At 48.5% G+C, this 14,209-nt stretch overlaps 1 protein-coding gene across 2 annotated transcripts; it reads right to left on the reverse strand.

Annotated features, from left to right (window-relative positions):
- Nucleotides 1-12,235: 12,235 nt before the first annotated feature.
- PL-B (placental lactogen PL-B) lies at nt 12,236-13,801 on the reverse strand. 2 transcript variants are annotated; one of them, NM_001008999.1, is given in 5 exon segments: nt 12,236-12,433; nt 12,687-12,851; nt 12,945-13,064; nt 13,289-13,449; nt 13,714-13,723. In NM_001008999.1, coding segments are annotated over 5 exon segments (654 nt in total).
- Between the last annotated feature and the right edge of the window lie 408 nt (nt 13,802-14,209).

The following is a 14,209-nucleotide window of genomic DNA, read 5'->3' on the forward strand; positions in this document are numbered from 1 at the left end:
GCCCCTATCCAGCCATGGAAGCCCGTCCTCTTTTGTCTCTTCCTCCTTTCCAGACCTGTGTAGAGCTTATCCAGTTGTCAAAGGCCTGCCTGTGCATTCTCACGTCTGACCTGCCACTTGTCTTGTGTAGGAGGTATGACTATCATCCCATTTCACAGATCAGGAGACTGAGGCTCAGAGAGACTGACTGCATGAGCTACCTCAGCCAGGGCAGCAGATCTCCACAACCTTGCTCTTCCCACATTGCGTCATTTAAAGTCCTTTCTCCAGGCTGGGCACGGTGGCTCATGCCTGTAATCCCAGCACTTTGGAAGACTGAGGTGGGTGGATCACTTGAGGTCAGTTCAAGGCCAGACTAGCCAACATGGCAAAACTCCATCTCTTAAAAGTACAAAAGTAGCTGTGTGTGGTGGCAGAAGCCTGCAATCCCAGTTACTCCGGAGGGTGAGGAGGTAGAATCGCTTGAACCCAGGACGCAGAGGTTGCCGTGAGCCAATATCAGGCCACGGCACTCCAGCCTGGGCGCCAGAGTGAGACTCCATTTCAACAACCACAACAACGACAACAACAACAACAACAACAAAAGTCCTTTCTCCAGAGCAGGTGGTGTGGTGCTACTCAGTTATTTAGTTATTTTAGTTTCTTTTCTTTCCTTCTTTCTTTTTCTTTCTTTCTTGCTTTCCTTTTTCTTTCTCTTTCTTTCCTTCCTTCCTTCCTTCCTTCTTTCCTTCCTTCCTTCTTTCTTTCTTTCTTGTTTTTGATGGAGTCTCATTCTGTCTCCGAGGATGGAGTGCAGTGGCATGATGTTGCCTCACAGCAACCTCCACCTCCTGGGTTCCAGTGATTCTCCCGCCTCAGCCTCCCTAGTAGCTGGGATTACAGGCGCCCGCCACTATGCCGGGCTAAGTTTTGTACTTTTTTAATAGAGACGGGGTTTCACTATGTTGGCCAGGCTGGTCTCGAACTCTTGACTTTAGGTGATCCACCCTCCCTGGCCTCCCAAAGGACTGAGATTACTGGCATGAGCCACCGCTCCCAACCCAGTTATTTCAGCTTCTATATCCCTCTGAGTGCAGGGATCCTGCCCCCAACACAAGGGGCCCTTTGCCTCATTTTGTCTTTCCATAAGGGGCAGATTGTTCTTTCTCAATTCCCAGGTGAGAATGGCCCAGTGGCATGGGGTGCCTTGTGGAAACCTCACAGCAGGACAAGGTGAAGGCAGAGAAGGCCAGGACTGAGCCTCCTGTCTCCTGGTGCCCAGAGTTGGGGCTATTTCAATATCATCTGGAGGTCACAAGCATCAGATGCCCCCAGAGATGGCAGCAGGAAGGAACACCCTCTGTAGTGGTGAAATCTTCCCCCACCCTGAGTTTAAGAGCATCTAGCACTTGACACTGTAGAAACACAAGCAAACAAACAGGCAAACGCTTCCAGAAGTGGTTGGCAGTGGTGTTGGCAACCAACATTGAACACCCACACCCCTGTGGCCTAGGATGTGAATGCTGGGGCCCTGCCATCTCCCCACATTCAGAGCAGGAAACAGAGCTCCTTTTTCTGCTGTCATTCCTGAAGCATTACTGGACCAGCACCCCAGACTCATCATCTGCTGGGAGGGCACTGTGCTGTGAGCTGTTCTCCAGGCAGGCCTGTAGGAGGATCCAAGAGGGGTGTCATCGATGATACCAGCTCCGAGAAATATGGGGTCAAGGGAGGGTGGAGTCACCACTGTCCCCTGCTCCTTCCAGCACCAGCAAAGAGGAGGAGCCAGGTGGGAATGGAAGAGGGTCCCTGAGCTCCATGTAGCTTTCTGCCTCCCCCACCATCCTTCCTCCAATGTCAGCTGGGACAGGGAGCCCCCATGACAGGGCCTTTTAGCCAGTGCTGGGGACTTAGATGTGGATTTTCGGCCATGGAAGAAGTCTGCAGCCTCCCTTAGGAAAGAGGGTGGCAGGGGCCCTAGTTGGGGACCACTACATAACTCCGCAGGTGGGCACACGGGTGGCGAGGCTCCCCATGCAGGTTACTGCCAGGAACATGTGGGACCTGCCAGGGCAGGGTAGTGTCTCCTCTCACCTCTCCACTTCTGTTGACCCCAGAATTATGGTGACTCAGAGGACTCTAGGAACCCCTGGGGAAATACCTTTATAAGAGGTTACCATGGCAACCATGGACCAGAGGGAAGAACTGAGGCCCTCAGGTGTGGGTAGAAGTCGGTGATCGTTTTCTCTAGTCTAGATCTTCACAGAGCCTTGAGCAATGGAGACCATGTCTATCATTCATTGCTAGTAAGAAATCAACTTTGAATTAGACTTGGGATTCCCCTGACAGTACTGGGAAGTCGCCCACTCTTGGGGCATCACTTGAGGCCGGATCCCTGGCTGCTGCAGGCTGAGAGACTACCCAACAAGAGCCTCCACATGGCCAATGGGGAGAGGCTGCGCTTTGCACCTCTGGCGTCAGCTTCAAAAGGCTCAGGATAGGCCGGCGTGGTGGCTCATGCATGTAATCCCAACACTTTGGGAGGCTGAGACATGTGGATCACCTGAAGTCAGAAGTTTGAGACCAGCGTGGCCAACATGGTGAAACTGCTCTCTACTAAAAATAGAAAAATTAGCGGGGGTGGTGGCATTTGCCGATAATCCTAGTTACTGGAGCGGCTGAGGCACGAGAATTGCTTGAACCCGGGAGGCAGAGGTTGTCATGAGTCGAGATCACACTACTGCACTCCAGCCAGAGCGAAGAAGTGAGACTGACTTTGTCTCAAAAACAAGCAAACAAACAAACAAAGAAACAAACAAAACAACAAAAAACCCAAAAAGAAAAGTAGAAAAATCCTCATCTCTGAGTTCACCGTTACCTAGCTCCTTACCCACCGAGAAACAAACATGGGAAGCAGGGGCCCCAGGGCCACCATGGACAGAGCAGCGTTATCATTTAGTCCAAATCCATAAGAACACCCTAGGTTTCATCTGGGACTCCCTGCCCATACGGAAAGTGGGAAAGAAGAGTTGGCTCAAAGCAGGGAGTTGCTAGTGCTCCCTTGGGAAGGAAAGCTGTTGGGTGGAGGGGACAGCATTTGGGTGAGGGGAGGAGAGGGAGCAGGGGATGAAGGTAGGGAGGAAGTGTGGTGCACTGAACTCAGCTCCTTGGGAAACTGTTTTTGCAGACAAGCCATGGTTAGAGGAATCCAGTTGCTCTGCCCAACAGACCTGGCTGGAAGGGATGGAGCACACGCTTGCCTGCGTCCCAAAGGGAAACCCAGCTCCAGCCTTGGTGTGTACCTGGAATGGGGTGGTCTTTGACCTTGAAGTGCCACAGAAGGCAACCCAGAACCACACTGGAACCTACTGCTACACAGCCACTAACCAGCTGGGCTCTGTCAGCAAAGACATTGCTGTCATTGTTCAAGGTAACCTTTGCTGCCCTGCTGCCAGGCCCAGGATGGAAACCCCTCAGGGGTTTGGGATTCTTATCCAAGCATGAAAATAAGAAAGATTCAATTAGGTTGGGAAGAAAGAGACTCAGAAGTGGGCCTGGTGGGCTGGGGTGGGGGATCTTTGTACTCTCAGACTTTCCTAACTCTATCTTCTGCGCTTGGGCAAGACTGGATGAAGGAATCAGCTCTACCCTCTTTGTCATTATTACCGTTGCCCTTGGAGTGGGTGTCATCACCATAGCACTGTATTTGAGCTATTGGCCCTGCAAAGTAGACAGGAAGAAATTGCTCTACAGGCAGACAGAGGAGGACAAAGAGGAGGAAAGCCAGTTTGCTGTTCAGGAAGAGAAAAGTGCAACTCATATAATTGACAGCTATTTGATTGAATGAGAGTTGTGCTACTGTGGTTTCCCAGGGATGGGAGAAGGGATAGAGGAGAAAGGAAGAAACACAATGGCAGGCTGCATTCCCCTTTGTGTACATCTGTCCTGTAAAACGGTGTTTCAGGCCCCCATGCCCCATGTCCTGTGTGTCCAATATGTCCACAAGCTCACCTTTCTCTCTCTCTCTCTTTTTTTTTTTGAGATGGAGTCTTGCTCTTGTCGCCTAGGCTGGAGTGCGATGATGCGATCTCGGCTCACTGCAACTTCAGCCTCCTGGATTCAGGCGATTCTCCTGCCTCAGCCTCCCCAGTAGCTGGGATTACAGGTGCATAGCACCATGCCTGTCTAATTTTTGTATTTTTCGTAGAGATGGGGTTTCACCATGTTGGCCAGGCTGGTCTCAAACTCCTGACCTCAAGTGATCTGCCCACCTTGGCCTCCCAAAATGCTGGGATTACAGGTGTGAGCCACCGCGCCCAGCCACCTTTCTCTTGCTCACTCTAGTCATTAGGAATCTCAGTCTCAATGTTTGATTTGTAAGAAGGCCTCTTGCTCCTTGCCAGGTGCATCATCAATCCACTCTTAGATCCAAAAAAAAAAGAAAAGATCTTGCCGTTTCTTCATGGTTCTCACTGCCCTTTTCTCTTAAACATCATACTAAAGTCAGGCATATCTTAGAAATACAACTCATATTTCATGGGTTTTTGATTACTAACTGGGAGCTAAATTTGTAGTCCATGGACAGGACTTTGAAGGGAGTAAGTATCAAATATGGGGCTAGGAATCAGAGCTCTGTTCCCATCTCCACTTTCCCTTGCTCCCCTGACCTGGGCTTCTGGAGTGCCAGCTCCCAGAGCTGAGCTTGTTGACATCATTAAGGATCAGTGGCAAGCTGCAACTCAGTAACCATCTGTTGTGGGTCTTGGGGGAGTATACAGATGGTAAGAAATTCCACATCGGGCCAGACAAGCATCGTATCTAGCCCAGTGTTCTGTCTCTGAAGTAGAAGGTAGAGTTCTTCCATGAAATTGGCCTCTTAGGTTAAGAGCTCCAAACATCTCTGAATTCCTTTTCATAGAGTGATCAACTGTGAGTTCGCATTTGCCAGTTTTCTTTTTTTTAACCCATATAGGTGTCTAGGTTAGAGTTGCAATGTTTACTCTCCGTTTTCATCAAGAAGTGCATATTTTCTTCTGACTGTAAACAATTTCCTTGAAGCTTCAAGAGGAATCCTCTTGTGAAAATGTTCATATCATTTTATGGTTCAGCCTCCTTCCCTGTCCTTGGGAAAAAGTATATTAACCCTCGGAGAAGGCGTGAGGAATCATAAAACCAGATCTTTTCTCCCAAATCAGTCAAGAAATGTTCACTGGAATGTTGCTATGGTAAAAATAAAAGTGGTTTTATGATGTCCAAATGCATTACCCTTCCCTTCTGTGTCATTGCTGAAAGCTCGTGTTATGTCAAATGGTTGCATTTTATCACTTTTTTTTTTTTCAGATGCAGTCTCGCTCTATTGCCCAGGCTGGAGTGCAATGGCGTGATTTTGGCTCACTTCCACCTCTACCTCCTGGGTTCAAGGAATTCTCTGCCTCAGCCTCCCAAGTAGCTGGGATTACAGGTGCTCATCACCATGCCCAGCTAATTTTTTGTATTTTTAGTAGAGACAGGGTTTCACCATCTTGGCCAGGCTGGTCTTGAAGTCCTGATCTCGTGATCCACCCACTTCGGCCTTCTAAAGTGCTGGGATTACAGGTATGAGCCACCGCTCCCGGCTGCATTTTATAACTTTAAGTACAATTTCTAAGGAAAAAATACCGTGTTGATAGCATAAACAACCAGCCCAGGGCAGGGGGTGCATTAGCTCAGGGTGGCAGCCTATTTAAACTGCTTTCAAAACTGAAATTCAGGCCGGGGCGGTGGCTCAGCGTGTAATCCCAGCACTTTGGGAGGCTGAGGCGGGTGAATCACTTGAGCCCCAGAGTTTGCGAATAGCCTGGGCAACATGGCAAACCCCATTTCTACAAAAAACACAAAACTTAGCCAGGTATAGTGGCACGTGCCTGTAGTCCCAGCTACTTGAGAGTCTGAGGTGGGAGGATCACTTGGGTGCGGGAGGTGGAGGGTTGCAGCGAGTTGAGATCATGCACTGCACTCCAGCCTGGGTGACATAGCCAGACCCTGTCTCAAAAGCAAAACAAAGGAAACACAAGCAAAAACAAAAGCTAAAGTTCAGACTTCCAGAGAGAGAGAGGTCCATAGCATTCCAAATTGCAGATACCAGCTAGAAAAAACCATGGCATCAGACAGCAGAGGGAAAACGTTTTCCCATTCTTCCCAGACCTCCCCTGAGTCTGGTGCTATAGATTAAGTGTAAAAGTAACCCTTTGGTTTCACCACATACAAGGCAGTGGGGATACAGTGGTGAACAAAACATTGTTACTGGCTTCCACAAATTTATTAGGAAAGCAAGACAAACAAGTAGGAGATTACATTTGAGCATGAACTCCTATGACTGGGAAAACAGATTGTTAAGAGAAAGCATAACTCGGATCAAGGAAGGCTTCCTGGAGGGACACGAAATATCTTGACTTTGTAAAATAGCATCATCCCGGAACATGACCTTTTCAACCTCAATGTTTCCACTAGGTGGAGCTACTGCTCCTTCATCATGTGAGTCTAATATAAATCATCCACCTTCCCTGAATTGAGCATTTGGGGAAGTAAGTTAAGAAGCAGGTTTAAGAGACGGGAGTATAGAGCTGCCCGAAGCAGGGATCCACAGCCATTTTGGTGTCAGGATCAGTCGCATCAGGGCTGTAGATATCCTGTATCTGCAAACCCTGCCTCATGGCCTCAGTGCCTTGAAGCACAGCGAATCCAACAAGGAAGGGAAAAATGAGCCAGGCATGGTGGTGTGCACCTGTAATCCCAGCTACTGGGGAGGCTGAGGCAGGAGAATCGCTTGACTGTGGGAGGCAGAAGCTGCAGTGATCCGAGATCGTGCCATTGCACTCCAGCCTGGGCAACAAAGCGAGACCCCATCTTGAAGAAAACAAAAACAAAAGCAAACAAAACCAAAAAGGGAGGAAGAAGGGGGCCACTTGGACTTTCTAGTTCCAGCAGGGAGATCCTGGAGGCTCAGCCGGCTGCTGCCTTTGCTTCTCACTGCCACAGGGTGTCAGTGTTGACAGATGGTCCCACACAGTACCCTCAAACCAAGCGGGTCTGCAGATCTGGGTTCCCACCTGCTGTGGATCTCTGAGGGAGGATGATCTGCTTCTTCGGGGCCTGGTCCAGCAGCGGGTGTCCTCTTGCTGGGGTTTCCAGCCTTCCAGTTCTTAGAGCTCAGTAGTTTGGATGAGCCGTCCCGCAAAGCTCTTCAGAGTAGGCTGGGCTGTTTCCCTTGTAGACTTTGAACCTCTATTCACTTTCCTTCCCGAAGGATCCACACAACCAGAGATCAGGCAGCCCTTTCTCATTGATTCTTTTTTTTTTTTTTTTGGAGACAGAGTCTCGGTCTGTCTCCCAAGCTGGAATGCAGTGGCACGACCTCGGCTCACTGCAACTTCTGCCTCCTGGCTTCAAGCAATTTTCCTACCTCAGCCTCTGGAGTAGCTGGGATTACAGGTGTGCGCCACCACACCTGGCTAATTTTTGTGTTATTAGTAGAGACAGGATTTCGTCATGTTGGCCAGGCTGGTCTCAAACTCCTGACCTCAGGTGATCTGCCCACCTAGGCCTCCGAAAGAGCTGGGATTACAGGAGTGAGTCACCACACCTGGCTTCATTGATTCTTAAAACAAGAAGGATCTCATATCTCTTCTCCAGTATAATAGAGCTTCTAAGGGTAGTTGCCTTCATTGTCTATAGGAGGAGGCCCCACCCTCTAAATGGTTTTGATCATATTCTTTCTGAACATTAAAGCAACCAGCTCACACTTAAATTGCAGCTACCTTGATTATCTCCAGAGGAAGAGTGGCCTTTAATACTCCAAAATTTTATCTTCTTTTTTATTATTTTTGAGAGAGAATCTTCCTCAGCCACCCAGCTGGAGTGCAGTGGCATGATGGGCTCAGTGCAACACTGCCTCCCGGGCTCAAGCGATTCTCATGCCTTCGTAGCTGGGAATACAGGTGTGCACCACCACACCTGGTAATTTTTGTATTTTTTAGTCAGAGACGGGGTGCCACCATGTTGGCCAGGCTTGTCTCGAACTTGTGGCCTCCTCCCGCCTCAGCCCTCCAAAGTGCTGAGATTACTGGCATGAGCCACAGTGCCTGGCCGTTTATGCTCTCAAGGATGGTCAGGGTGACATTCTGGTGTCTTTCTCTCTAGACCTGAGAAAGCATAAGTTACATCGTTAGTGGGACTTCTTACCATAGGATTAATAATAGTATTTACCTTAGAGAATTATAGTTAGAAAGAAATGACACAATACTTGTAATAAACTAGCATGGTGCTGGAGACATGTGTTCACATTTGTTGGTTTTTATTATTACACTGATAATTCTAGTGGTAATTAAGCACATCATTATAATCACAGTAAACTCAAAGCAAGAATCAGAAATCCATGGTAACCACGAGGGCCATCAAAAGTCATATACACCGTGCAAAGCTTTCCGATTTTTGTAGTCTTTTTCTTGCTCCTTCCCCTACTTCCCCCCCCAGTTTGGTGCCCTAAGATTTAGGACTACTAATAGGGTGACCAGTCCTGTGAGCTGAGTTTGCATTGAGCTGAGGGATTCCTGGAAGGAACGTGGGACTTTCAGTGTTGACATTGAGAAAGTCTCCTGCAAACCAGGACGAGTTGGTAACCCTAATCCCAGCGGTGCTCATTGTGTGCCTCAGCACTTCAGGGCCTTCTGAATTAAAGAAGCAGCCTGGCAAAGTGTCAGTTTGTCTTGGCTTAGAAGCCCAGACCGTGTAATTCAGAAGAAAAGGGAAGGGGTCAGTTCTGCTCTCAACTGTGTATAAAGGGACAAAACCCACCATGTGTATTTCAACAATGCTCATGGAAGAAATTCAGAAGTGGTCATTTTAGGTTAGGGTAAATTCAAAAAAATGACAGAGTCAGTAAAACATTATGCCAGGGGTCAAGGATGACTGGAGCTCTGCCTGCTGAACTCTTCCCTGTGCGAGTCTCCCTAATCTTATCTTCAGGAAGAGTTTTCATTAGAAAATACCATTAAGGGCCAGGCCTGGTGGCTCCCACCTGTAATCCTATCACTTTGGGAGGCCAAGGAGGGTGGATCACCTGAGGCCAGGAGTTTGAGACCAGCCTGGCCAACATGGCGAAACCCTGTCTTTACCAAAAATACAAAAATCTGCCCTGTGTGGTGGTGCACACTTATAATCCCAGCTACTCAGGAGGCTGAGGCATGAGAATCACTTGAACCCGGGAGGAGGCGGAGGTTGCAGTGAGCCAAGATCCCACCACTGCACTCCAGCCTCTGTCTCAAAAACAAAAACAAAAACAAAAGAAACTATTAACAATTTTTAGTTGTGAGAAGATATAAACGTTTCCATCTTAACCATTTTACATGTACAGTTCGGTCACGTCAAGTACATTGACATCGTCATGCAACCCTCACCACCATCCATCTCCAGAACCCTTTTCATCTTGCACAGCTGAAACCCTGTGCTTGTTAAATAGCTCCCTATTCCATCCCTCCCCACAGCCACTGGCGGCCACCATCCTACTTTTTGTCTCTATGAATTTGACAGCTCTGAGTACCTCATATGACTGGAATCAGAGAGTATTTGTCTTTCTGTGACTGGCTCACGATAAACACTTTTTAGATGACTGGTTGGAATTAGGAGCAGGTGGCACCACAACTGGCCCAGGCCTCTCGTCTCCTTTTTCTCCGTTTTCCCTGTTCCACCAATACAACAGCTGTGAACACATGGGTCTCATCTTTGCGGTCCCTAATACAGTGGTTCTCAACCTTGTTTACATGTTAGAATCACCTGGGAAAGTTTTCAAACTACTCTTGCCTGGACCACATTCCAGGCTAATTATATCAGAATCTCAGGGAGTGAGGGCTCACGAATGCATCGTTTAGAAAACACCCTAGGCATCTCAAATTTGCAGCGGAAATTGCTGTCCACACCAAGTTGATGAGCTGAAAGGTAGACTAACAGTGGGTAAATCAAAGAGTTTAAAGCAGATGGTCTTTAAGGTCTTTTTATATTCTAAAATGTGCAAAGTCAGGTAGTATCTTTCTAATTCTCAACCAGCAGTGGTTGAGTGGATTCTCCTATACCCGAGGGGAGCTGGGTGGACAGTCTCTGGCGTGTGGCTCCCCCTGCAGTTCAGTTACATGTTATGACCACCCCACTTTAGAACCCTCTTAGCCACCCAAGTAGGCGCTGGACATTGTCATTCCACTGTCACGTGCATTCAACAAATACTTATTAAGATGGCTCACATTTCCTTTTAAAACACGCAAGCCGAGAGATAATTATAATTGTGCTCATTCCATCGACTTCTAAAGACTGAGATTTGTAAATAATTTTAAGGCCAAATGAAGGACATTGCAGGAATATTGATTCCAGCTTTGTGCAAGAAATAGTTTTCTGCAATGAGAGTGGTTTATTAGAATGAAGAGCCTTGTGAAAGGGATTCCCTTGGTTCTAGTGCTACACACTCGTAATTGGAATACTGACTGTAATGCACGCCGTAGGATAAGATTCCCGAAGTAGAAGAAACTAGACTGACTTATGAGGCCCTTCTAACTCCAAAATGCCGTAATTTTAAATTCCAATAGTAGAAGAACAACGTAAGATGCAGGAATGTCTTCTGAGCTGAGAAATGCAGCAGCTCTAGAGTTCTGATTAGTTCAGCTTTCAACCACTTCCCAAGGACTGATTTATTAACTGTAAAATAGCCAAAAATGAACACAAGTGGGTCTCGTTATCAAAAAAATTCATTATGGCACATAAGAATCAGAACTTCTAAAGAAGATTAATTAGGGGGTTGATTATTGGCATTGTAAAATAATTCCTGATTTCATGAAATCATTTTTGGATACTAGAGTTCCCGTAAGCATCTTAGTATCGATTTAGGTCACCAGTCACTTAGCCAAGGTTCTTGGGAGAGTAAACTCTTAACTAACCACCTCTCCTTAGTGCTTATTTGGAAATAATAAACATCTCAGATGTTTATTATTATTATAAAACATCCAAAAATTCAATGCAGAAATAACTACAATTTCTTCAGTACTATAATATGTCAAAAATACCATTGCATTTAATCCTCACATAATCCTTGTAAAGCAATATATTATTATCTCAGCTTGGTCAAGTAATTTATTCAGCGACACTAAATTGCATACAGCCCAAATCTTTCTGATTCTTTCCCTTACACCAGGTTACCCCAGTCAACATCTCTTAGAACAAAATTGCTCAGAGACAGCTTGGAGACCATGTGTGTTTGGGTTAATTTTTGCCCTTAAGAGATTTTCAGTATGTGTTGCCATTATTTAAATATTAGATTTCCCGTAACAGTCTGGATGTCCTGGCTGTCTCAAAGAATCAGAAGGTCTGGAAGCCATGTCCCTGCAGTCCTGATGGTGACAGGCTGGCTGGGTCCCACCTCAGTAGGGGCTTGAGTTCTGCAGATTGTGCTGGTTCCCACCCCTCTGTGTTGCATCCCCTGAAGGGAAGCGAGTGTCATCTGGGATTTATCCCCTCCCATCCAGCCCTCATTGCTTACATTGTTATCTACCTGGAACTTGTTGGCACTGCATTTGCAACCGCAAATAAAATCTCTCTTCCACTTCCCTTGCCCTAATTCAGATTCCAAATGCTCTGGTTCCATATGTCTCAAACTCATTTTTGCATTGTTCTCATTTCCCTAGAGTAGTTGGGCTTAAGGAATATTCATCTTAAAATTCTTCTGAACACAAGTAATTCTATGCCATTGTTTCCTCACCTGTTGGGGAGTTTTTGCCTCTGCACTTAATAGCCCATCTTGTTTTCATTTCTTCCCACTCCTGGGGGTCTAGGTTTGGTGTTGCTCGTGATGGTGGGGGAGGAAGAAATGCCTTCAAGTCATCTCTGAGATGACCAATGAGCTGTGACCAGCAAGCTGGGACCACTGAGCTGGTGGAATGGCCTTAGTGAGTAATAGACAGCAGTGATGTGTCAGCCTTTTTCTGGCCCAGGAACAGCCAAACCTCTTATATTTCAGTGGCCTAGTTCCCAATAGACCCTGAAGGCCCTCCAGGTCTTCTTTCCACCTACCCCTTGCTCCATACCACCACCTTCCACCCCATAATATTATAGAATGACACCTAGTCAGACAAAATGATACAACTTAATTTTATTAGGACAAGGCTGGTGGGCACTGGAGTGGCACCTTCCGGGGCCAGGAGAGGCACTGGGGAGGGGTCACAGGATGCCACGCGGGCACCTAGAAGCCACAGCTGCCCTCCACAGAGCGGCACTGCACCATGCGCAGGAATGTCTCGACCTTGTCCATGTCCTTCCTGAAGCAGTGGAGCAGCCCGTAGTTCTTGAGCAGTGCGTCATGGTTGTGCGAGTTTGTGTCAAACTTGCTGTAGGTCTGCTTGAGGATCTGCCCAGTCCGGCGGCTGCCGTCTTCCAGCCTCTGCAAAGTGAAGGAAGAGAAGGAGAGGCCAAGCGCTTGGGCACTGTTCCCTCCCTCTCTCATTTATCCATTTTCCTCCCTCCCTTTCAGGGTGTAGAAAAAGGCCTAGAGGATTCACCAGGAGAAATGAAGAATAAGGTGAGTTCTCTTGGGTAGGCGCCTTACTGCTACAAAGAGGGCAGCAGTGTTTCTCTCCCCCAGCCCTCGAAGCCAGTGGGGTTCCAGGATCGGGGAACCCCGGTGCCACCCTCACCCCCATCAGCATTTGAATGCCTTCCTCTAGGTCCTTTAGGAGGTGATAGTCATCGCTGTCCGAGGTGTCATACACCAGGTTGTTGGCGAACATACTCCTGAGGAACCGCACGGGCTCCAGCCACGACTCGATGAGCAGCAGGGAGATGCGGAGCAGCTCTAGATTCTGCAGGGGAAGGACCGGCAGTGGCTGTGCTGCCCGCGGGCTCTGACCACAGGTCTCCCCCATCCCCGCCTAGGGGAGACGGCATCCACTCACAGATTTCTGCTGCGTTTCCTCCATGTTGGAGGGTGTCGGAATAGAGTCTGAGAAGCAGAAGGAGGTCTGGGAGTCATGCAGGAATGAATACTTCTGGTCCTTTGGGATATAGGCTTCTTCCTAGGAGAAGAACCCCCCACCAAGAAGGACCGCAGCTTTCTATGCTGGAAACCAGCTCCCATTGTTACTTTTCTGGGAATCTGGCTCAGCCTATGCTCATCTGCCTGCATTTTCGCTTCAGAAAACAACCCTGAGCTCCTTAGTCTCCTCCCATTACTTCCCCAGTGGGGGAAAGTCACCCCTTCTTGCCACCCCTGACCCCCACCCATTCCCCAAGAGCTTACAAACTCCTGGTAGGTGTCAATGGCCAGCTGGTGCGCGCGATGGGCTTGGAGCATAGCGTGGTCAAAAAGCCTGGATAACGGAACGGTTTGGACGGCACCAGCCTCTTGAAGCCAGGGCAGGCAGAGCAGGGCAAAAGCCAGGAGCAGGGATGTCCGGGAGCCTGGGGAGAAACCGGATGGCAGGAAGGGAGCTACAGAGCAAGAGGCCAGCGCTCTCCCTGCTCCAGGAGCTGTTTGTTTTTGTCTCCCTCTCCATCCCTCCAGGGACGAGGAACATTCAGAGATTGGCCAAATATCTGGCCTTAGATGGCGATATTCACATTCATAAGCCCCAAACCTGAGGGTTAGTGCCCCCGTCCCATCTACAGGGCGCCGCCTCTCCCCTCAGGACACGTTGTGCCCAAAGGGATTTTAGGGGCGCTTACCTGCAGCCATTGCGGCTAGGTGAGCTGTCCACAGAACACTGAGTGGCTCCGGGAGTTAGGCCTTGGGATGCTGGAGCTGGTCTCTTGTGGGCCCTTTTTATACCCTGGCCAGTTCTCTCTCCCTGCTTGACCCCACCTGTTTCTGTGTACATTTATGCATGGGGCCACTGACGGGCTTGTGCTAATGGATAATTTAGAAGCTCCTCCCACACATGCTGGGATCATGCCCCCTGACTTGTCATCTTTCCCTTCCCACGGTCACCAGCGTTGTGAGGGTTGTGCACAGAGTGTCAGCCAGAGATACCACCCAACTTGTCCTCTCTTTAAGGGGCAGGTGGGTGCCCCCTGGCAGCAGGCCATGGTGGCCAACCTGAACGCGGAGAAGGATGTCAGGATAGGCAGTCCTTGAGACCCCTACCGACCACATCCCACTCTCTATCCTATTCCTTTCCTCCTCCCCGCATGTTTAACCTCCACCCACCAGACAGAATGTGTG

The sequence above is a fragment of the Pan troglodytes genome, chromosome 19, assembly GCF_028858775.2.
Source record: "Pan troglodytes isolate AG18354 chromosome 19, NHGRI_mPanTro3-v2.0_pri, whole genome shotgun sequence".
Taxonomy (NCBI): Eukaryota; Metazoa; Chordata; class Mammalia; order Primates; family Hominidae; genus Pan; species Pan troglodytes.